The sequence below is a fragment of the Trachurus trachurus genome (assembly GCF_905171665.1).
Source record: "Trachurus trachurus genome assembly, chromosome: 15".
Lineage (NCBI taxonomy): Eukaryota > Metazoa > Chordata > Actinopteri > Carangiformes > Carangidae > Trachurus > Trachurus trachurus.
Window position 1 is genome coordinate 12,890,675 of NC_139906.1, and position 23,446 is coordinate 12,914,120.

The 23,446-nt window shown below is 41.5% G+C and overlaps 3 protein-coding genes across 7 annotated transcripts; 1 reads left to right on the top strand and 2 right to left on the bottom strand.

Annotated features, from left to right (window-relative positions):
• Positions 1 to 221: 221 nt before the first annotated feature.
• On the bottom strand, positions 222 to 13,711 carry p4ha1b (prolyl 4-hydroxylase, alpha polypeptide I b). Of its 4 annotated transcripts, none has more exons than XM_083987636.1 (15): positions 13,225 to 13,558; positions 9,200 to 9,285; positions 8,935 to 9,031; positions 8,667 to 8,818; positions 8,242 to 8,379; positions 7,855 to 8,094; positions 6,976 to 7,190; positions 6,697 to 6,873; positions 5,505 to 5,575; positions 3,719 to 3,818; positions 3,559 to 3,612; positions 3,395 to 3,460; positions 2,446 to 2,514; positions 1,783 to 1,879; positions 222 to 1,571 (listed from the first exon to the last, which is right to left on the bottom strand). In XM_083987636.1, the coding sequence occupies exons 2-15, from the start codon at positions 9,279 to 9,281 to the stop codon at positions 1,501 to 1,503; spliced, it is 1,629 nt and encodes a 542-aa protein (XP_083843762.1). In that variant the 5' UTR covers positions 9,282 to 9,285; positions 13,225 to 13,558; the 3' UTR covers positions 222 to 1,500. The 4 variants fall into 4 exon arrangements, with proteins under 4 accessions (XP_083843762.1, XP_083843761.1, XP_083843764.1 ...); XM_083987635.1 differs by lacking the exon at positions 5,505 to 5,575 and adding an exon at positions 6,355 to 6,425 and having other exon boundaries at positions 223 to 1,571; positions 13,225 to 13,556; XM_083987638.1 differs by lacking the exons at positions 222 to 1,571; positions 1,783 to 1,879; positions 2,446 to 2,514; positions 3,395 to 3,460; positions 3,559 to 3,612 and adding an exon at positions 4,977 to 5,150 and having other exon boundaries at positions 3,731 to 3,818; positions 13,225 to 13,711.
• An 879-nt stretch (positions 13,712 to 14,590) lies between these two features.
• LOC310997726 (serine/threonine/tyrosine-interacting-like protein 1) lies at positions 14,591 to 17,333 on the bottom strand (the record flags this gene model as incomplete). The annotated part of the gene is made up of 5 exons (XM_083987516.1): positions 14,591 to 15,240; positions 16,065 to 16,201; positions 16,770 to 16,941; positions 17,033 to 17,163; positions 17,314 to 17,333. 5 exons carry the CDS (start codon positions 17,331 to 17,333, stop codon positions 14,591 to 14,593), a joined length of 1,110 nt encoding a protein of 369 aa, XP_083843642.1.
• Positions 17,334 to 19,877: 2,544 nt separating this feature from the next.
• On the top strand, positions 19,878 to 23,367 carry LOC310998306 (uncharacterized protein). 2 transcript variants are annotated; one of them, XR_014595988.1, is made up of 5 exons: positions 19,878 to 20,081; positions 20,790 to 20,991; positions 21,618 to 21,918; positions 22,011 to 22,533; positions 22,582 to 23,367. XR_014595988.1 is itself a non-coding variant. In XM_083988287.1 (4 exons), the coding sequence occupies exons 1-4, from the start codon at positions 20,050 to 20,052 to the stop codon at positions 22,415 to 22,417; spliced, it is 942 nt and encodes a 313-aa protein (XP_083844413.1). In that variant the 5' UTR covers positions 19,878 to 20,049; the 3' UTR covers positions 22,418 to 23,367. The 2 variants fall into 2 exon arrangements, 1 of the variants encoding a protein (XP_083844413.1); XM_083988287.1 differs by having other exon boundaries at positions 22,011 to 23,367.
• The last annotated feature ends 79 nt before the right edge of the window (positions 23,368 to 23,446 follow it).

Here is a 23,446-nt window from a genome sequence, read left to right on the forward strand (position 1 = left end):
TGCCCTTGTCCTCCCGACCTGACAGACGCCTGGCCCTGGTTGCCACAGATGAACAAGCGACGTTATCATTAGTACTGGACGGTCATGTGACGCCTTCATACCTTCCCCCTAAAACCCCTATCACTCACACCACCCCACACCCATCCACCCACCAACCCACCCACGCAGAAACTGTGACAGCCAGGACATTTTTATTAACTTCAGATCAACAAATCAGTCTTTATTGTAGAAAACAAACAATTTCAGACTTTTATAAAAGACATGAACACACAAAATAGGCTTGGGACATATAAATAAAAATGCATCTTCCTTGAAAAAACCCACATTTTCTCACACTGAAAAGCACTGGTCACCACTGACACTGTTACAAACCTGCCAGAATCAATCACTCCATTAAAAAAAACAAAAAAAAAACAAGGTATTACGGCGCAATGTAGTGTAATGTATGGAGTCCACTCCCCCATTCCCTGATGTTCATGTTCTGTTATTTGTGAAATATAACACTAAAATCTATGCAGCATACTGGATGTATGTGACAACATGTGTCAACATCCAGGTGTTAGTGTGCCCACACATTTGTAAAACATAGTGTGATCTAATACAACAAATCTTACAAATATATCAGTGTGATAAATCAAACTACTACTAAAAAACAGTATGGCTTTGAGGCAGCCTAACAATGTGTGTTTGATATGTGATAATCGTGCTGCATAGATGTTGGCTTAGTATTGTTTTTCACCAGAAATACTGGACTGTGATCAGATTTTCTTTTCATTTCCTCCACACAGCCCATAAGATGTTTTTTTAAACCACATTTTTAGAAGCAGAGAACGCTACCACATATAAATAAGATAGAAAAGTCAGAACCTACTGGACCGGCTAGTTCTTTGTAAAGACAGACACAAGGAATAAGATGGTTTGAGAAAATAAATTCACCGTTTTGAAGGTGGAGTGTGTAATTTTACAGATAAATGGTTTGCAACCACTGTTGATTTTCACTTTTAAACATTTTCACTCGCAAAAAAAAACACAGGTGTACATGTTCTGTTAAAGGAATGAAAGAAATACAACAAATCAAAGAGGCCTCTTAAAAATGTGGACTGTCCTTTTAAGGCTATCCCCTCGTCCCTTAATGAGCGGGAGGAAGGCCAGTCCCTACTGAAGGATAACCTCACCACAGAGCTAGAGTTCATACAGAGTGCACAGAAAGAACCTGGGAGTGAAAAGAGGGCATGGAGTGTTTCTCGAAAACCATACAACACTCTGAAGAACATGTTATCAGTCACAGCAATGCTAATACTGTCCAGGGGCTCGACATTAACCCAAACAATCTCTGGGCTCAGAGCAGAACAGCTGGGAAAAACAAGAGTGTTTGTAGAGAGTGGGCGAGCCGTCTGGACTCGTGTGTGTCCATATGTCTCATCTGTGATTTGCAGCAGCGTTCTCTGGTCACGAGGAAGGGCAGAGAGGAGCAGGGAGGTGACAAGTTTTCTTTTTCCATCATGCAGATTCACTCAGGGCACAAGGTCGCCTCCACTCCTGACCTCGTTCATGGATCCATTTGTTTGATACTGAATATACAGGAGAGAGGATAATTAGCATGACAGTAATATTGGTTTTCGATTACTTAGGACACAGTACAAATATTTACCCTAATTATATTACAAGCTCAAGAAAACATGTCTTGTGTTAAATTTCCTTTAAAATGAACATCATAAGAGGTATTTACTCTGGTCTTATAGATGGTTACTGTAAAAGGGAACCATGTTAAGAGGAGCTTACCCCACTTGTTGCCCACCAACACTGGGCAAGCTGCATGTCGGGTGCTGTAGTCTCCCTCCCCACTGGCAAACAAATTGTACCAGAACACTGCAGAACCCTGGAGTACACACACAAACGACAGACGTCAGAGGTTCAACGTGGCACAAACCCTCCAGGAAAGAGTCAGACTCAGTCTCCCAAATTAATTCCCAGAGATTTTTTGACCAGTAGAATATAAAAAGCAGTTTTTAATACACACTTGTGCGCATCTGCTACTGTGTGATTGTTAAAAGAGACTGGGACTTGAGGAACTTTCTGTCTATGACGGGAATTAACAAATAGGCAATTGCTTATAATAAGTGATCCAATTTTGCATGGCATTGTTACCCAATTAGAGGATTTTGTTGTGTGTGTGTGTGAGAGAGAGATAACAATGAATAAATTTACTGAATGTGCCGACTAATCCGTACTCTTCCTCACAGTCACAGCATTTTGCAGAATGAATTTTTATTAGTGTGTGCGACACTTACAAACAAAAACACCTGTGGACTGTGACAAATAAAGTACCTTTACCTTTACCTTTAATTAATTACGTACACTGATTTAGTTGACTAATTCAAACATTACCATGGAGTCAGTCATTAATGGCTGTTGATAAGTGATGTAGCACGAGCGGCTGGTTACCTTTTTGGGCCAAACAGCTGCGCCAACATCTGGGAATACTGTGGCTCCACCTGCCGCTACATCGCTCATCTAAAACAGAGACAGAGTGGCACAGTTCAAATCACATAATCCAGCAGGTTCAAAAATTTAAATTACATTCAGTGATAGACTTTAGACTTGCTAAATGAATTCTGAAAGTTATTTGTCCTTATATATTTCCTTGTTACAGATTAATGTAACTTTCTCTGTACTGCAGTGCAGAGTATTGTCAGGGTGGGACCTCTTTAACAAAGATCTTTCTTTGATAACAGCAAAGACTTAGCACAGCCTATAATCAGACAGTCCTTGATGTGTATTACCAGGGTGTCACCCTCAACAAAAACAAGAATGAAATTTGTAGTGAGCAATGCACTTTCATCTGTAAATATGGGACTGCTCCATTTATACAAAGCTTTTCGAACAGGAACAAAATTTTACTCACAACCATATCTTCTCCTCTAATTTAAGGCCAAAAAGATTCCTTTGGTTTAGTCCTACACTATTCAAAATTTACATGTATATAAATAATGGCTGAGAGAATGAGGGCAAACATTTTTATACTGAAACTGCCCTGCACTTGAGAAACATAGACCCTAAAATTAACTGTACTATTTCACACTTATGACAATGTCACACTCTCTGTTACTACAAACAATTCACTGAGGCTTAAGAATTCCTGTAAGAAGTGAACTATTTAAATCCATGACGCCATGTTTCACATATTGTTTTATCATGATATTTTCAGTTGCTTTGGAAAAATTGGGATTGTTATCAGAATTTAAGATGTGGCTCTGTGGGTTAGAACAATCCTTATCTGCATAAGTCACATATGTAAAGGCAGACATGCCAGCACCGCTGACACAGCTAACTAACTACAGGCAGTTTTGAATTTAAAGCTAACAACACTGGTCTTCAGGAAGTGTTTACTCACATAGAAAAGCCATGTTGCTATGCGGTTCCCAGTGCCCAGCTCTTTGAAAGCGTCAGGCTCATCTTTCTGCGGAGACAAGTTAAGGTTAAAGGTTTAATGTCCTGCTACATCAACACCCTGTACATAAAGAGAAATCAACTTGTATGAATCATAAAGGTTCTTACCCTTCCAAAATCAAAGTGAGGTTCGTATTGACCTCCAACACCATAATTTGCGACCTAAAGAGATCAATAAAATAATAGTCTCGCAACTGTACAAATGAGATCGTCAAACAGAAAGGTAGGTTGAATGTCAATGACTTTGAAGTAATAAAGTCACTTTTACCTGCAGCTCCTCTGCAGTGTCCATTTCCAACCCCGTGAGATCCTCAATTCTCTGGTTGATCTTGTCAATCATGGGGTCTTCGTAGCCAGTGAGCCAAGCACTGGAATACAGGAGGGAAACAGACCAGTTGAGAAACTAGAGGAACTTGCTACACAATGCTGTATGTGAGCACACATATTTGTCCACTAGGTGGCACCAAAGATTTCTTTTGCAATAGAAATGACAAAGAGACGTCATGCAGAAAGCTTGCCGTGAAAAGCTTGAATTAAAAGTGAGGTTGTGCAATCAGATGATAGAAAGGGGGAGTGGAAAAGAAAATGTAAACTAGGAGGACTGCCCAACATTCAGAATCTCCAATCAGCTCAGGGTACAGAGTTGTTCAGATTTCAGACTCTGCACTTGGGTCTGGTGGGTTATTTGGCAAAGGAGTCTGGCTAAGGATTATAGTAAAATATTTTAACTGTCCTGACACAACCTGCCTTCCGTGCTCACTCCCACACCCCAGTCTAAGAGAGGGCCTCTGATAAAATAAGCTCTGGACTGATCATAGCAGTGAACTCTGGTAAACTATTAAAATATGACGAAATGCAGATTGTAATGTGTAAAATTGCAGTTTTTACAGTTATTTTTAATATCTGGATTAAAAAACCATCCCAGCTACTCAAAGTACTATGAAAGATACAAGCCCCATGATACAGTGACCAAATCCATTCCAATTCCAACACTTGCACAAATTTAGGGGATTTTTTTGAAATCACAAAAGCCCATGAGACAACTCCCACGTCGTCCGCCTTATGGAGGTGTTTTTGAGAATTTCTGCAGATTTACTTGGTTATGTGTGTGTATACTAAGTTGTGTATGAGAGAGACAGTGGGATGAGTCATCATTTTTTTCATTTAGAGTTTGTGTTGATAATAAATTATATTTTTGGGGGGAGGCGCTTGACCAAATGTGATTCAGCAAATTCTTTCCTCATGTGTCTTACAGCCAGTTCAAGCAGAGGACAAACTTTACTGAGTCCATTCATCTGTCCTGTCCAACTGTTCCATCACTAGATGCTCACTGCATTTGGAAATGCATGCTGGTGAGCACGTACACGTACAAAACATCAAAGGGACACCACTCCCTTACACTCAAACATTAATTACCAGGAACAGTAAAACCAAAGAGTGGTTTTGGTGGGTGCTATTTTTAGGGTGAGATGCAACTCAACTAACGATGTGTAATGCATCTACAAAACTTAAATTAAATAACCTACATTTACATTTTTCAACTATCTGTGCATCCAGACCCTTGTCTTTTCTTGTTTCTTGCTGATATGGATGTGGAAGATGTTGAAGCATAGTAGAACCACAGCAACTGTAATGAGCTTTTAAAAGTGCAATGGGCAACAGAGATCCCATGTTCTGGATCTCCAATAACCTGAGAAGGTCTTCTGGGGGAAAGAAAACAGCTTGTCAAAACTATGCAGTTCCATGAAATGCTTGAATCTCTTGGTCAAAACGAAAGGACAAAGAAAACTTCATTGACACCAAAAACAACAGAGGCCTGTTTAACTTGGTTTAAATGATGTTTGAGCTCAGTGTGATGTTGTGGCAGACATCTGCTGAAGTTTACACTTAAACCAAACTGAGACGTCCTCTAGTGTCTTGGTGTAGCTGAACATTTTCATTGTTCTTTCCAGGGTGTTTGCTTGATGCAGGGCTGAATTAGTGGTGCAGAGGTAAAGATGAAGTTGAATTAGGAGGAGGGGAAGGTGCCCTCCTGATGACCTGTGACCCCTTACCTCTTGGAGACTCTGTATTGGGCCGTAGTAAGTTTCCCAGTTTGGGGGTCATGCACCGTGGCTCGCCTTAACTACAGTAGTTCCCGCAGCACACAAGGGCACAGAGGTTGAGGAAAAGAGGATAACAAAGGAAAAAAAGGACAATGGAATGTGATTCACAAAGGAGGATGAGTGGAAAGTGAGAGGAAAGAGAGGGAGAAAAGAAGGGCAAATCTGGTCACTAGTTGTCAATGTTATTCTTCAGTTGGGCCAAGAGAATGTTCCATGAGGCAGAGCTAAGACCAAATTCTGTTTCCAAGTAAGAAAATGCACCAGTAGGGAAATAATAGCTGCCTCTGACACACCTCCTGGCTCACATAAAGCAACTATGTTAATATCAGCTAGCAGAAGAAGTAACACTTTTTCTCCACCAATTTTTTCATGTGTTACCTTTCTAAAGCAGACTCCTGAGCAGAAACGTATCCACAACAGATCCTTACAGAACAGCAGCATAGTCCAAAAGTTTTTTTTTTTTTTTAAGAACTCGCTATACACATTAATTTCTTCTCTCATTTGTGATTGCACCACGAGATAATGTATTGAATATTTATTAAACATCCGTAATAAACCAAAAATCTGTCTACAAATATTTCTGTGCTGTGTAAAGCTGTGATCATTCTCAGCTGGATCGTTTGCTTCAGCTCAAGAGCCCTTCAGCTTTGGCAGGGCGGAGAGATGCTATTATGGACGGACGGGAATACAGAAGAGAATTGGAATCAGTTTTTGAGGGGAAAAAGAGGGAGAAAAGCTCATTTCCCCTCTCAACTCTCTCCTATACACTCTGTTCCTGGCGGCTCCTGGCCCTCCTTACCTTTTGCTGATCCGGTATGGAGCTGTCTCCAGCACTCCTGTGATGGGGTTGGAGATGGTGGCCCTGCGAAGCTGTGAAGCCAGGGACACGATTTACCCACACACAGACACACACACATGCAGACATATGTGTGTGTCTGTGAGCTTGTCAAACTCGTAGCATCACATCAACCGGTTTCACAGCTTTGACCGCCCACTCCTCAACATTATCACACCTCAGAACAGAAACTGAAAAAAGGCCTAACTAATCACTCAGTAGATCGCATTTAACTGCAGTGACCAACACCACTTCATACGAGCATCAATAATGGCAGCGTGGAAAACTTCACAAAGAATCACTTACTCTGGGCTTTGCCAGCTGTTTGACCTTCTCGATTTCTTTGTCCGAGATGATGTCAAGGTAGCGAACGATGTAAGGGCGGTCCCACTCATCTTGCTGTTTGACAGGTGCCAGCACATACATGGGATTGTGACCATTATCGTAGTAGCGACAGAACAGCCGGCTCTGCCTTCTGGGGGTCTGATTGAGAGAGTAGCAATGCAGGAAACAAAGGCATTGAAACAGATTTGTATTTTAAAGGTCATAAATTGCGGCTTTTGTGTTTCCCTTTGTGGTTCTCACCAATCTGATGCCCTCCCCACGACAAAGCATCTCATACTTCTTCCTCTCTGGGAGCATGTAACTCGGGACCTTATCTTTGGGCTTCTTCTTTTCTTTGGTCTCCCTTTTCACTCGTTCCGCCTCTTTTTCAGGTTCAGCCTCTGCAGCCTTTCTCTGCTTCTCCAACTGAAACTCAAAGTACTTCAGGTTGCCTTTGGCGCGCTGGTGCTCTGGGTCTGAAATAGGAAAATTACAAAACCAACAGAAGTAAATATTGGTGATCACAAATAGTGATGACTGCAACAATGTCATCTAAGAATACTCACACCGCATGCAATCAAAATAACTGAGCTTCCAACATGACATAATGATATGCTATTTGTTCAGTCTGAGGTTATCCAGTTCTGAGAAACAAGAGCTAAAAATAGAGCAAATCAATTCATAGGCTCTTTGGGAAGAAAAGATCCACCAAGGTCACGACCAAATCAGAATATTGTTCCAAATTCATGATTTCAAAACAGCACAATGGCGTGAAATGTAACGGTAATGACACAGCCCTCTCTGGTTATCATCATATCAGGTCTTCTCTGAGAAGCTTTACCCACATCTCTGCATAAAAGTGATTTTGCAGGGAACACTGTTTCATAAATGAGAATTAAATCTGTAAAATGTATCTATGTCTACGTAGCTTAAAAATGTTGGCCCCTGGTTTTCTATTCTTTTCAGTCAAACCAAACAAGATCAAATTTAGTACCTGTGCAAGTCTGAAAAAAAAAAACTGATAAAAAAAAAATGCCAATTTCTAACACCCTAGTAAAGACAATTTGTAATAAAGAGAGACTGTTCAATAATGTAGTTTTCAAAACTGGAAAAATGCTTCATATCTATGCAGAGACTCACCCAGTTCAAGCAGCCTCTTGGTGAAGTCCAGGGCACGGTCTATCTCCCCCTGCTGGTAAATGGCATAGCTGAGGTAGTCGAGTACAGTCACCTTATCTAAAGTGGACTCCTCTCCCTGGTCAAGCTGTTTCAAGGCCTGGGCCATCCACAGCTCTGTGTGGTAGTAATCGACATCAGAGTAGGCAATTTTCCCCAGCTCGTAACAGTCCTCCACTGTCATATGGCTCTTGTGTTTCACTCCTAGCAGTCAGAAGACACAGTAGAGAAACATTATACAGTACATAAGAGAAAACAATTACTTCTTTCATAATGAAAAACACTCACTAAACAAAAAATCCTACACTTTGTGCCAAGGTGATATGGTATGCACTCAGTCAATGCCCATACCAGGTAGGTTTCCTGTAGAGATGGTGTCTGCATCCAGTCTGTAAGTGTCTTGTAACCTGAGCAGAGCTTTAGCAGCCCCGGTCTGGTCTTCATCTGTGGGGAAGTGCTGCCTCTGGATGGTCAGGTTGGAAATAAATCCTAAGAGAAACGGGACAGGAGAGAACAGAAAACGCATAATAAGATGAATATGTACAAGATAAGAGTTATACCGGTAGTTACAATAAGCCAGACGTGAGAAAAACAAATGAATAGAGTATGAATATGCAGTACAACATTAACAAGCTACCACTTAAACAAAAAACATCCCTGCACTATAAAGACAATATAAGCGTAAAGGTAAGCTTGCTGCAGAAACACAAACTGAGTTTATTGCTGCTGAGTTTGTTTGCTGATTTGATCCAGATTTTCCTTTTCCTTATCCGTACCATCAGTGGTGTCTTTGAGGACAAGGCTCTCCAGATCTCCCCATTCTGTGTTCAGCCTCTTCATCAGTTTGAAGGCGTTCACAGGGTGGCCCAGGAAGCCCTCGGGGTCTTGAGTGGCTGTAGCTGTCAGGGAGTCCAACTTATCAGCCCACCTATCACAGAGAGGGCGATACAGGGTTAGATGCATTGCTCACAACTGAATAAATATTGCATGCGTATCTGCGTATCAACCCGTGTGTGTGTGTGTGTGTGTGTGTGTGAAACTCACCGTTTGACCTGCTCAAGCTTGTTCTCCTCTGCTCTGATATAGTCCTTTAAAGAGGTGACAAGATCTTTCTCTGTGTATAACAGATCTGTCATCTGGCCTGAGGAATACAAATCAGAAACACCTCTCCGTCAACTTAAGACTCACTTAGATCTCACTATGTGATGACATTTTTTGCTTCAGAGTGTGTGGTGAAGCTGTAAAGTCAGCGGGGGGATAAGTTATTTTCAACATGAGCACCATACAGTATATTGCTTGATGGTTTTACCTATGGAGGTGTAGAAGTCGTTGTGAGCTGAGAGCGTCTTCAGGCAGCTCAGCAACAGTAAGCACCAACACGGTAGCTCCATCCTGCTGAAAAAAAAATGGAGAAGTGAGAATAAGACACCAAACTGACCTGTCATGTCAGATCCAACAACTTAATACTGAAAGCAGTCACACTCTAATATCCCTAAAATCAGACAGATGTAAGATGTAAGAAGTTCCCTTTTCAAGTTTCAGTCATCTGACTGGGTTACTTGAGTTTACTCCCACTGAGCCACATCAAACATTCCTGCCCTTACAACTCATCCAGATACTGCTTTCTCCACTGTCTGAAACCTCCCTGATTTCTCATATTGTTGCCTTAGTAACTACAGTGCTGCTCCTACCAAATTCAAAACCTAGTTGTTAACTCCTTTTAAAACTGGATTATCCACAGACCTACTTAGATGGTTAAGCTTTATTTCATTCTTTGGTAGAAAATAGTTCCCAGTGAAAGCTGTTGGCAGCAGAATCTGTGGATTGACCAGAGCAACTGGGTTATTGTTTCTGGAGAGAGACGTTGCTGTTGAGAAAGCAGAAGTCTCAGCAGCAGTAATCTGGTTAAAACAACACCAAAACCATCTCAATGGATAAATGTTACTCTCTACGTAGGTAGCAAAATAAGTTTTCAGCGATTAGGCTTACCTGACCATTTAGGATATACACAGCTTGAAATTTATATTTATAAATTCAGAATCAACTAAAGGTAAAGCAGAAATCAAAGCCATAGTAAAACAAGAATCCTCTTAATCCTTTTGGAAGAGCAGACACCCACCCACCACAAAAAAGCCAAATATAAGTCTGTGGTTGCCGTCACTGTGTCCGGTTTGGCTTTGGCCTTGGCACAGCCATAACTACCACTGCGTTTTTGGCCTGTGAGGAGTGGCACTGTGATCTGTCTGCCCATACAGACGAAAAATGAGAAGACAACACAGACACACATGCAGAGAGTAAAGTTTACACATGGCAAGGTATGCATGTATGTCTGTGCACGGTGATGCCTCCTGGATCCACACCTGAAGGCCAAACCTTGCTGTGCAGCGCAGCATTGTGACAAATGTTTCCAATGTAACTGATAACAATGAAATAGACTTGGAGGAATTTGTTGGAAGGAGATTATCCCAACAGAATCAGGATTTCCCAAAACTGTACAACACAAGTCTGAAGCTGTGTATATTAGACGTTGGTATTTATTATTTATCTCCAGGGGCTGTTAAACGAGTAGGGACTGGGATTGTTACCAATTCAGCAGATAAACTATGACCTCTGGCTGTTTTTTTTTATTATTATCTAGTTTATAGACAACACAAGTAAGATAATAAGCTGAGTACTGCTTGTCTCTTATTTTTCTGTTCTGCCTTCCTAAAGACAGTGCTGGGTTATTTGTGAATTTGAGAAAAAAATAGGCATAGACCAGACATAACAGAGACAAAGGGCTCATGATAAAATAATTAACAGACAACTTCTCACACAATAAGGCACAGAGAGTGTACCAAGAGTGACAAATATAGATTTATTGGTTTGTCACTTTTACGTTACTGTCGTGACATGAAATTTAGTTGGTTGTAAATACATTCTCTAACTTTCTAAACTCGAATGACTAACCTCTAGTGGCAGGATCCATGATAGAACTAGATTCTGTTGTTTCTAGATCAATTAATTCATGTTCAAAATGTTCACCAACAGCCACATACATGTTGGAGATTGTAACACACAAGTTTATGCAAATTTGCCTCGTGGTAAAGTAAAGGTCATGCACGAACCGTGTGTCTGCAGTATTCACTGACAGCAGACAACAGGCTCAGGCAGGTTCTGACTGCCACAGTGACAGGCCTTTGGTGAAAACACAAGGTTGAGTTCACATGGGATTTCAATTTAGGTCAGCAGCAGGCAGCATCGAGGGAGGAAAACAAATCTGTTATAACTCAACTTGGTCTATTAAACTGCATTAAATTCAAGTGTTCTCTGGATTTTTAAGTAGAAACTGTGAGGCAAAATACAATTTCCAGAATCTGTGGTGCCACTCGGTTTAGAAATGCATAAATATTCCTTTGTGACTAAGACTTCCACCTGAATAAAAACTCAGTGAAATGTAATTACTGTAATGAGAGGGTTACAGCTACTGTGTCTGTCTTGTTATAATAATACAGAAGTGTAATGTCAAGATTAAAGCTGCAACGGTAATCATTTCAATCCATTTGTCAGGCCACACATGAGTGACTGGTAGTGAAAGTGTACATGCTTGTATGCACACATTCACCAAAACATTCCTGACAGCACATAAGGTATATAAAAACACATGCCCGACACTTGAGGATGCAATTTTAAAAAAGATTACGGAAAAACTCATTTATATAGAATTTGCCTAAACGTTTTTTCTTCTGACCTTTTAAACTATGTGGAAACTGGGCAGCAGCATTCTGCTTAAACATATTCATTAAATAACAATTTTTCACCCTCACAGATTCAGGAAAATGTGGATATATCACAATGCTCCCACTGCTCACAGTTGTGGATTTTAAAGTAACCAAGTAAGTAAAAAGCTGTCGGGACATAAATTGGTTCTTCTGCCTCCTGTGAAAATGATTTCTTCCTCAATTATAAGGGAACAATTACACAAAAACTGCAAAGTAACCCAGTTGTACCATAAAAAAAATCAAAGCATCTTTTATATTTAAGTGGATAGAATGAGACAGCAAAGAACCATTAATAAAATATATTATTTCCTTAAAAATATCAATAGGCTATATGGTTTTTACTGGTTTTACAGAGTTTTTTTTTTACTAATTTGAAGACATAATTACCCAATTACACAGTAAAAAGTAATAGGGCTAATAAATTCCATTCACCTTTCAAGTACTTCAAGGGACAGGAATTTCTCTGTATTTTCAGCCTCACAGCAGTTACTGGAGCTTTGAACTGAACTTTTGAACAAATATTTATATTACAGCATCTCACAATATCTTCTTCGCTGCGAAACTGCCAGCATCACGACTGTCTTCTCCAAGTTTTACTGGGATAGAAGCTGTGAAGTGAGACAACACAGGATGTGGATGGAAGAGAGGACTGCCACGTCTTCGCCCCTCCCCGCCGGGGAAACTCATGTGCCGACTGCACACTGCCCAATGGAGTCTGACTGAATGATTTTTTTTTTTTTTTTTTTTACCTGTTGTAACCCGTCAATAACCCCCTGCAAAACTGACTCACGGCGAGGATTTTGATGCCTGGATGATGGCAGCTATTAGTGTCTGTAGGCTGCTTTAATCCAAAACTACTTTGCAGAGAGGCTTTTAAGTGATTAGCATGCAAATATTTAAAAAGTTTTCAGGGAACGTTAGTTTTTTTTTCTTATTATTTGAGTGTCATACAGCAGTATTTGTGTTAATGTACAAAATATTGTCTGTTAAGGTACTAAATCTGTCTATATTGTTAAATGAATGCATGCAACACAGAGCAGTGAGAGCAGTAGGATCCCACGCTGCATTGCATCGGAATTCCATAACATTTACGCTAGTTTTTCATGGAGGAAAACCCCAAGCTAAGTTCTCTTTTCAAGCCATTATCGCCTTGATATAACTGAATTTGGCTCATTTGAACTCCCCTCTATCAGTTCGAGCTTACCATATTATATGACTGCTGCCCGAGAGTTATCCCAAATGCCAAAGTTTTACCAAAGTATAGCTAGTCCTTAGCTAGCTACCTAGCTAACGTAACGATGGAGACCAAATAGAAGTTCTAACGTAACGATGGAAACCAAATAGAAGTTCTAACGTAACGATGGAAACCAAATAGAAGTTATATGTTATGTGACGGTGGAGGCCAAATAGAAGTTGTAAGTTTATCGGTCGCTACTGTAAACAAAAAAAATACGATGGGAAAATAGCCAATAATTGTACAATTGACACGAAAAATCACCTGAAACGGCTGCAGTGTTTCTGTATAGGTTAGTATTTGTCATCTTATCTGCACCAGGAGTCGATATATATTTACCTAAACGAGAGCCGTCCAGTGAGTTTAGCAGCAGAGATGTGTTTGTGTCCCACTCGGCCGCTGCGTTCTCCTCTATGGAGTGAGCTCAGCCGGACCGGTGCAGTAAAACGGTGGGAAGATGAACGACGGTGTCAGTCAGTCAGTCTATCTGCTGCTGCTGCTGCTGCTGCTGGTTCCGTCCTATTCGAGATGTTTCGGTGCAGTGTTGGCCATCTGCTGGTTAGGGCTGGATTTCTACAAGTCTGGGTCTGAATGCTACGTGCAGATTCTCACATGCAGACAGTCAGCCTCCTACTACTGGATTTAGGAGGGGGGGGCTGTCGTTTGTAAATTGCTAGGGGAGGTGTTTATAGTTATTGTCTTTAACCGGTGGTTTAACAACCAAGGATTAGCAGTCATGGGCTACTTTAGATGTAAAAATAAAAATAGGAAAGTGAACAAATTGTTTACCCCCCTTAAACCTAACAATACTTTCCTTTCTCTTAAAAAAAAATCACTTTATTTTTAATTGACATGCAAAATGCATATGCATCGTAGTCTTGATTACAGGGTGATCGTCACTTTTCCAAACGGTATTTGCTACTTTTTCACTTTGAGTTTTCTCTCACACATTCCAGAAGAATCTGTGCTTCCAACTAAAAAGTGTGTCTGGAGGGAGGGAATTCCTGCTGCATGTTGATTTCAGCAGGGTGGAGCTAAGGGTGTGTGTGTGTGTGTGTGTGTGTGTGTGTGTGTGTGTGTGTGTGTGTGTGTGTGTGTGTGTGTGTGTGTGTGTGTGTGTGTGTGAAAGAGAGTGAGGGAGTACCAATAGGAGCAGCAGCTGTCAAGCTGACTGCAATATTTCCAGATGTGTAAACCCAAATTAATCAATTGATCTCCTGTAGATACTACAAGCCAAGGTGTATGAATGTTATGACTCAGAAAGAACACAATATCATGACCTCAAGGGATAAAACTGAGGAAAAAAAGAAGCCAGCCTAATGAAAAGTGATAGATAGCCTACACTTTATTATTTAAGATTTTTCAACTAGAACCAAAGAAAATGTTATAACAATGGTTGTTGTTTTTTACTGACTCATACAGAGGTCACAATATAACGTTTCTGTATGATTACTGTTGTTATTGAGGCATAGAAACACTCTTTGTGGCTTGTCAAAGTCATGGGGAAATTACTCCTATCCCAGTCTTTCTTGCAGTAGGCCTAGGCCTACAAAATCCACCTCTTCATCAGCCTCATCTTTTCCCTTTTTTTCTCACCTTTTCTCATTGTGAAATATGGAAAAAACAAAAACAATTTCTCACACTGTGAACTGTACAAAAGGAAATATCCAGTGTGTCCTCTTTTCTATTCCCATTCTTACTCCAGTCATCGGCGGATGTCGTTCAGGGAGGTGAGTCTGCTCCCAAAGAGCTGCTCCTCGTAAGTCAGTAGCTGACGCAGGAAGTTCACGTTGGGTGCTGTGCATGCCCTCCTCTCCTTCAGCCAGCGTAGGGCGTGAAGCAGTGACCAGCGGTGGTGCTGCATGAGGAAGGCCAGCGTTAGTGCTGAGCTGCGACTCTTGCCCATGCTACAGTGGACCAGAACACCAGGTGGCTCAGCCTTTAGTGCTGCGTTGATAAACCTGGATGCCAGCGGCAGGGCTTCCACCAGGTCCTGCTGGGCATTATCGCTCAGGCACAGCCGCAGGTAGCAAAGGATGCTGGGGAAAGCATCAGGGTCATTGGCAGTGGCGTTGACCACATGTGTGATGTGTAGGTTCTTAATGATGCGGTAGTCAGAGGCCTGGGAGGCAGAGCCCTGGTAGAGAGCTTCCTCCAGGATCTCTGAGGGGTAGATGGTGAGCATGTGACGCTCAGGTTCAAGCAGGACCATTCGTGGTGTGCACAGGAAAGGGTAGAGGGCATCGAAGGCTGAAAATCCTCCCAGCAGGATGACAGGGTCCATTCCCAGTGCGCTGAGCTGGAAGAAACAACGCTGGAGGCCTGGGGAGTCAGCCCTGGCCTTCACACTGCCCACAGGAACCATCACAATGACAGAATAGAAAAGATCAATCATTACAATACAATCCACAACATAGATTACAAAAGTCAAGTCTACTGTGAGACTGTACCTTAAAGTATATTACCATGTTCACCACCATCCTCAACTGTTTAACCTTAAAGGGATAGTTCAACATTTTGGCAAATTCACCTATGGCCATAATCCATATAGTCATAGAAGTAGGTTAGGGTTAGGGTAGAAGGTCTCTTGTCCCTCATCAAATACACAATTCAACAACTCCAAAATGCTCTTGTGGACAAGTTGTGGCCTGCACATTCACCACGCTATGAAATAATAATGTAACGTTACGAGACAGAGTTGTTTTCGGGGCAAATGCTTAGCCGGAACTACATTCCAGACAGGGTGGAGTGATTTCAAAAGGGCAAGTAGTCCGAGTCCGAGTATTTGCTTCCTGTGTCGTAATGTTACATAATTGTACAGTATTATTTCATTGTGTGGTGAATGTGCAGGTCACAAATTGTCCACAAGGGCGTTTTGGAGTTGTTGGATTGTGTATTTGATGAGTTTGATGAGGAACAAGGGACCTTGTCATTCACCTCCTTTGTGTTCACTGAGCAGCTCGCGTCTCTGCGCTGCGGATCTCAAAACAACATGCACTGATAATTAAAGGTAACGAACTTACTCCTATGACTATAGGGATTATGTCAATAGGTGAATTTGCCAAAATGTTGAACTATCCCTTTAAAACATGGTTACGCCTGGCTAGTATGAAGTAGGTTGTCCTGCATAATTATGTGCATGTCTGTTTGTAGGAGTAGGTGATTGTGGTTTTGCTGACCTGGGCTGCATCCTTCCTCTGCGTACAGCAGTATGATGGAGTACTTCTGCAGCTCTATACAGCTGATCAGACAACCCAGCTCAGGGTGGATCACTGTCACAGCTGCCCGCGCTGTCACCACGTGGCTATCCTTGTACCTAAACACACACATCTATTCATCATTATGCACAGATGTAATATATCATTAGGCCACTTTACTCAGTGATGAGGCTGGTGATATTCTACATATTTAGCATATTTCAGGTGGTCTAGTAAGTATCTCTAGCAGAAGGACAGGGTCAATTAAAGCATTCATGTTTATTATAATGAAAAAGAGTAATATCGCCGCTCACTGATGCATTTCTAATTGTTTTTTGGACAACAGTGGAGCAATATGGCCCAGAAGAATGAGCTGCAGTACATCAGACAATACATTTACTGGTTGAATCAATTCATTGTTTGGTTTGCATATTTTTGTGGGGTTTGTTGACAATAAGAAAAGTATACAACATCACGAAATATGTCATTTAAACATTCTCAAACAGTGTAGCTCAGGAAACTCTTTTCCTTCCAGTATTGTTAGCCAAACAGCAACTGTTATACAAAGTGATCTTGAACAATGTCCTGCATTAACACTGTCTTTGTAAAACTTATACTTCAGTTTCTTGCACAGTTGTAGCCTTTATTGTCTGCTCATATACATTCTTATGTCTGTGCAGCACCCACCTCTCTGCGCTGCGACAGTCCAGGAAGAGCATGTAGTAGGGATCATATAAGGCGGGCTGGCCTTCCTCTGCATTCAGCAGGTTGTACACTTGCTGTGGGGTAACGTAACCTCGCTCTACAAGGGCTGTTTCTGGTAGAGCAGGGACCAGCACCTCCTCTGACTCGCACACTGCTTGCAGGCAGAGGAAACACAAAAGAGCACAGTGTGACTGCAAGTATGTAGTTGTGTGTGCAACATACAAAAGAAAAAAAACAGCCTTTACCTTTGCTCTGGATAGGTATGATGGAGGAGTGGTCACTGCCTGTACTATTAACTTCTCTGTCAGAGATGCTGCTCACTGTTTGGAGTGTGTTGACAGGCTCTCTGGAAGCCGCTCTACAACTGTTATTCACTCTGACACATAAACACACACACAGACACAGAGAAGTGCGATCTTGAGACAGATTAAAACTAGGAAATTTCCTTGTCACACAAGTCAGTTATTATGTGCCACTATGTTTGGTTTTTCCAAGTAAAAAACAAACAAACAGCAGAACTCTTTACCTGGACAGTACAACGCCCATTTCGTTTTAGTCATTTGGATGCATCAGCTGTTCCCACAGCCCTTCATTAGAAGAACATGCTGCACCAAGACACATACAGTATAAGATGTCAAACATGACATTGATAGATATTCTCTCAGAATGCCAACAGGAAGCAGCAAAGTAAAAAAAAAAAAAAAGATTAAGAGAAAAAAAAAAACCACTACGCACCATTTGTTGTTGCTGTGATTCTTATTCGGCCCTGCTTCAGCTTTGCCCCTAATTTAGCTGGTGGTCTTGGAAACACAGCAACAGTTAAGTGCTCTGGAGGGCCACATGGTAGCTGGCTGTGACAGGTGACTGCGGAGAGACATGGATAGGAGTCTCTACTTCACCCAAATTAACTCCCAATAGCTACTTGCAGCTTTCATGATAATTTGGTCAGGTGGAGGTTTTCAAGTTGAAAACCATACGGTAGGCTACTTGAATAACAGGCACACAGAAGAAATTAAGAACAATACAGAAAGTTCACATTCACGTGTCCTATTTATTATGGAGCAAATTTGTTTTGTTTTTTTAAATAACACCGCCCCCCGGCTGACTTTCTCCCCATACCACCACCAACCCCCCCATATCTTCACTAACGCACCTTTTTCATCTGTAGGTCCTTGACAGCAGCATGTGGGTGGACAGTCTTTCATCTGTATTGTCACGTGTCAACCAAACACACTTAATTAAACTCAATGCACCTGGTTGAGGGGATTACACCTGTTCTTGCCAATGCGTTTTTCCATGACACAGGCTACAGCGTCCATTGTTGCTGCTCTCATTTGTTTAGCTATTTCTATTTCAATTTTCCACTCTGCTTTCTTTCCACTCTGTTACATGTCTCAAATGTGGCGCACTGTGACCCAGTTTCCATTAAAGACAATAAATGTCTAGGCTACTACTGCCTCAACTACAAGTGCAGATCATTTTCTGGCATGTATAAAGATTGATTTTTCTAATTCCCCACAGGAAATTACAGTAAAATTACTCATAAATCACAAAAACAAACACTGTCAGGACCGGTATATTTTTATGTTTGTGGTAGTGGTGTAAAGGTCTGCTACTAAAAATAATTAACTAATATGCAGAGTCACCTCTTGGAGAGAGTCATATGATTATGATTATAATTATAATCACTGAAGAATATACATGAAAGCAGTGTTTTAATATTGCATTGTACTGCTGGGTTCTATTATCTCCAATGATGATACACATTGTATAGCATGATCATTTGTTAAATATGAATTGAAGGGCAGCAGACAACCCTGGTATTAAGTAAATGTGGAAATTGTAGAATTGTAATTCACGGAAAATACAAAATTATGCAATGGAGTGAAGATGTTACGCAGCAGACAATAAAACAAATCAAAAGTACATTATAAGTATGAAAAACACATCAAGCTGACTTGTTTTGGAAAATTGTGCTCTCAAAATGACTGTTATCATATTTTTATTTTCTTGATAGTTTTCAATCCTACAAATGAGAGTGAAGCTGGAGGCTGCCAAAATGAAAACAGCCTGTGACTGCCCCCTGTTGTGCTCCCGAGTGAGTGAACTGAAATAACCTTTCCTACACTTTGTGAATGGTCAGTGAAGAACACACGTCAGTGTACTAATACATGTACATCATCACTCATAATGAGTGTACACACAACACACACTTCAACATACTGTACCAGTGCCCCCACTTCAGTCTGCACACATGTAACACACACACTGTTTGCTGTTTGTGTATATGATGATGATGTGTTACAGTGATTCATAACAGTAATGAATCTGAGTACTATGTTTTTAATTGCATTGAAGACCCCAGGAAGAATAGATGACATCAGCTAACGGGGATCCTAGAAATAAACAAACACACGCACAATTAGTCATCCTCCATTATGTTCAGCCAGCCTCACTGACACACAGCCATGCATGAAGGCCCCTGCAAACTCACACACTTACTGCTCATGCTGCTACAGTGTTTGTCTGAGCTCCAGAGTGCAGAGACCCCCACCCACTAGGTCTGCTTACTTAGACAGGCCCTCTGCCCTGTAGCCATGTGGTTCATGGACTCATGATGTCATGGGGGGCCTTTGCAGCTCGAGGGACAGAGGGGGGGGGGGGGGGGGGGGGGGGGGGGGTAGGGAAGGTAAAGCTTGGGATGGACTGTCAGGAATGTCACAAACAGGTGTCAAAGCTGAAAGGAAACTGCCACAGTTTTATCTCTCCCAGCCCTAACCCTCACAAGAATGTATCTTATCAAAGTTAAAGGTAAAAATTAATAATAATCAATATCCAGTTTAATATGATGATAACATGCCACATTCCTCTCATGAGACTGAGAGATGCCGCTGTCTCTCAGCATAACACATCGTGTGTAATAAAATGTGTCAGCAAACAGACTTTAATGGATTCCACAGATGTCTGCTCTATTTCTGTGCATCTTTGCAGAAAATCATTTTCACTAACTGTCCCCATAGATTGCTTCTTTAATCATGGGAAGACAAACAGACCAAGCTCAAAGTCCATCTGGACACAGCCAGAAAACAAATGAGGTGACTGCCCGCAGGACAGAGAGCAGGTGGACAGAGGCCGGCTCAGCAGGATTATGGAGCGAGACGTTGGTTAAGGGGGTGAATTATTAATACATTTTAACTGTACTACTATTATTAGTAGTCAGTGGTGTTAACATCTACTCCGAGGGAATGATTGGAGTTTGAAGATGAAACATGACTTTTTGAGGAATTTCAGATGGTGAGTAAAATTTGTGTTTTCATGCTTATGTCCAAAAAAGAGGGTAGGATGCACACTGTATAGACTAATACTAGGCTATCTTCCGGTTGTTATTATTCTGAGAATTTGATTAAGTGTAACACGCTGCCAGTGGCTTTTGTTCAATTTTTGGAAATGTCCTCCTCACCTCGTCTGCCATGACACCAATTTCTTTCTTTCTTTCTTTCTTTCTTTCTTTCTTTCTTTCTTTCTTTCTTTCTTTCTTTCTTTCTTTCTTTCTTTCTTTCTTTCTTTCTTTCTTTCCATATTGACAATAAACACCAAAAACAATTGCAGTTCTAAAGATGTATTTCCTGTACATATTGTTGCACTTTTAAAGTTTTTAAAAGCCCTTTTTGTCTCTTACAGTCATGTTCAGGTATGGAAATAGCTGTTTTTCCTTTATATGTTTTGTCTCTCACTTCAATTTAAGTGTGTATGATTTCCTGTGAGGTCTCAGCAACAAAAAACACACCAACTCTAGACTGGGCTTTAGTTTTTTTTTTTAAAAACATTGAGGGAAAGAGATTTTAGACCGGGGTGGGACTTTTTTTGTCATGCTGTAGGCCTACTGTACCTTAATTTTGACTTTTTATGTAATTCAATTGCCGTGTCCACTGTGTAACGTAGGAGGTTGTACAAACACTTGGGTTTATTTTGTATGATTCATGTCTGTTCCTGTGTGTGCAGGGCAGGGAGGTGGAGGAGAGGATGGTCTGGCTCAGCGGTGAAGAGTCTTTCATCTGAACACACACTGAAGCCCCTGGTTCCCACTCTCTGCCTGGTCGTCGTCGTGACATATGGCCTTGCTGATAAACTCAGAAACTTTGTGGCCAGCATCTTCATTCCTCAGTACCATTACCCGTACGCTGTGCCTCTCTGCTTCGCACAGGTCGGTTCCTGCTCCCAGCTGGTTTGCATCGATGGTTTATTCTTTGATGAGAATCAAACAATCATAATGTAGGCAAATGCCTTACTTGACGCCAGCAAGTGTGACTCAGAGTGCTGTGTGTCGTGACAGCAGGATGTTTGCCTATGCTGCAATTACATTTATCAAAATTAATACAATATTCATCATTGAAGCACACAGTGGATACATTTGTGTAAAAAAAAAAATACTGAGCCTCTGAAGACTTGAAGGGTTGTTGTTGTTCAGTGAAGTGTAAGCTGCTGACTATTAACTACCTCTGACATTATTTGGTGTGTGAGGTACCCAGTGTGAAGGACAAAGCGCGTGCTGCTGGGGAGTCACAGAAGGACACTGGTGTTGATAAACACTTGTGTGTAATAGATGTTTAACCAAATGACTAACCTGTGAATGTGACCAGAGACTAAATAAGTGAGCTTTGTGCTAGTGTTATCATGAAAAAATATGGAAACTGTTTTTGATTTCTGTTATAATAGTTTAACATTGCACTATGGTAAAGGTAACACACACTTTTAACATGTATAGTGTGTTAAAATCATAAGAACTAGAGTACAGTAACTCTTATAATGACATTATCTGATCCTTTCCAGGTCCTGATCTCTTTGCTCGTCTTAAACCTCCTTCATGTCCTGGACCTGGTGCCTCTGAAGCCTTACTCCAGGTCCCTGGGTGAGAGGGTGCTGGTGCCGGCCATCTGCAGCAGCATCCATGCTGTGTTGGCCATGTGGGCCAAAGCGAGCAGCCCGTACGTCAGCCTCTTCGCCTTCACCCTGCCTCTGCTGCCTCTGCTAACTGTCGGCTTCAGCTTCGCCCTGAAGCTGGCATCGCCACCACCTATCCACATCTCTGTTTTGATGTCCATAGTGAGCGGGGCATCTATTGTCCTCTCAGGTAAACCCTTGGATATAATTTAGAGGTGAAACTGATGGTCAGTCATGTTGTAACAAATTTACCTCTAAGGTGTTTCCTCTGTGTCTCTGCAGCCTCCAAGGATCTGTCAGGTATCGAACCTCTGGAGTACATTTATGCACCTCTGGCATTAATCCTCCACAGTCTCTCTCTGACCTGGCTGGCTAAAGTGTCTGAGGCCGAGTGCCACCACTCCCCTGACACCAAGGCCTCTGTTTTTGACATCTACTATACTCAGCTGGTCAACCAGAGCTGGGTGCTGGGCGTCCTGTGGCTGCTGCACCCAGACAGTCCCTGGCAGGTGTTGAGTCAGGGCAGCTGGCAATGCCTGCTCTTCCATGGATACCTGCTCGCTATTCTCCTGCTGGGGGTGGCGCTGAACTTCCTAGTGTGCATATCAGCTCTGTGTGTCTCGCCGCTTTCTGCTGCAGTTCTGCATTCAGCAAGACAAGTGGTGCAGCCATTCCTCCAGCTTCTCTAGTTTCACTTCAAAGGGATAGTTCAACATTTTGGCAAATTGGCCCATTGCCATAATCCCTATAGTCATAGCAGTTGGTTCGTTACCTTTAATTGTCGGTGCAAGCTATTTTTAGAATGGCGGAGCAGAGCCACGAGCTGCTCAGAGCTACGCTACGGAGGCTAAAGGAATTTCTTGGTTTCCCTCATCAAACTCATCAAATACACAATCCAACAACTCCAAAACGCTCTGGTGGACAAGTTGTGACCTGCACATTCACCACGCTATGAGATAATAATGGAACGATACGAGACGGAGTTGTTTTTGAGGTACATTCATGCAAAACCGCTGATGCGTGTTCCCGTCAGGGGCAGTTTTCCGGCAAGCAGTCTCTGCATTTGCCTGGGGAAACCAAGAAATTCCATAAGCCTCCATAGCATAGCTCTGAGCTGCTCGCTCATTCAAAATGTTCAACTATGCCTTTAAATGACTTGAGACATGTAGCCAGCATACATTAACTGGAAACATGTCAGAATATTACACAATATAACGTATACATGTAACAAAATAATGACTTGGGCCCAACACTATACATGAAGACTTATAAGGAGAGACTATTGTATACATGGTTTTTGTAATTGAATTAACAGTATTAGAGAGGATTAACCTCTCATGCTTCACTGAATTAATTTGGAGCCACAGCTTTGTGGTAGTTGTCCTCAATGACTCTGTTTTTTTTCAGATGAGGAAGGATAACAGTGAAGTCCAGGTTCTTTGTGGTGGTCACAAAGACAGCTGAGCCAACCTTATCACATTTTTGTGTTTAAAGTATCGAAACTCAGATGTTTAACTGGAAGAATTTTTAACCAGATGAAGTTGCCCTTGAATGAATTTGACTGCTAAAGTATGTCAGATGAGAAAGGGTTGATAGTTAAATGTTGCTGACAGCATTTTGTGCGACTCTATGTGTGCCTGAGAGAATCTGTAGAATTTAAATAAACTGAAATGATACAAAAAGTTTATTTGCAAAAATATTTATTCTGTTTCCATCCA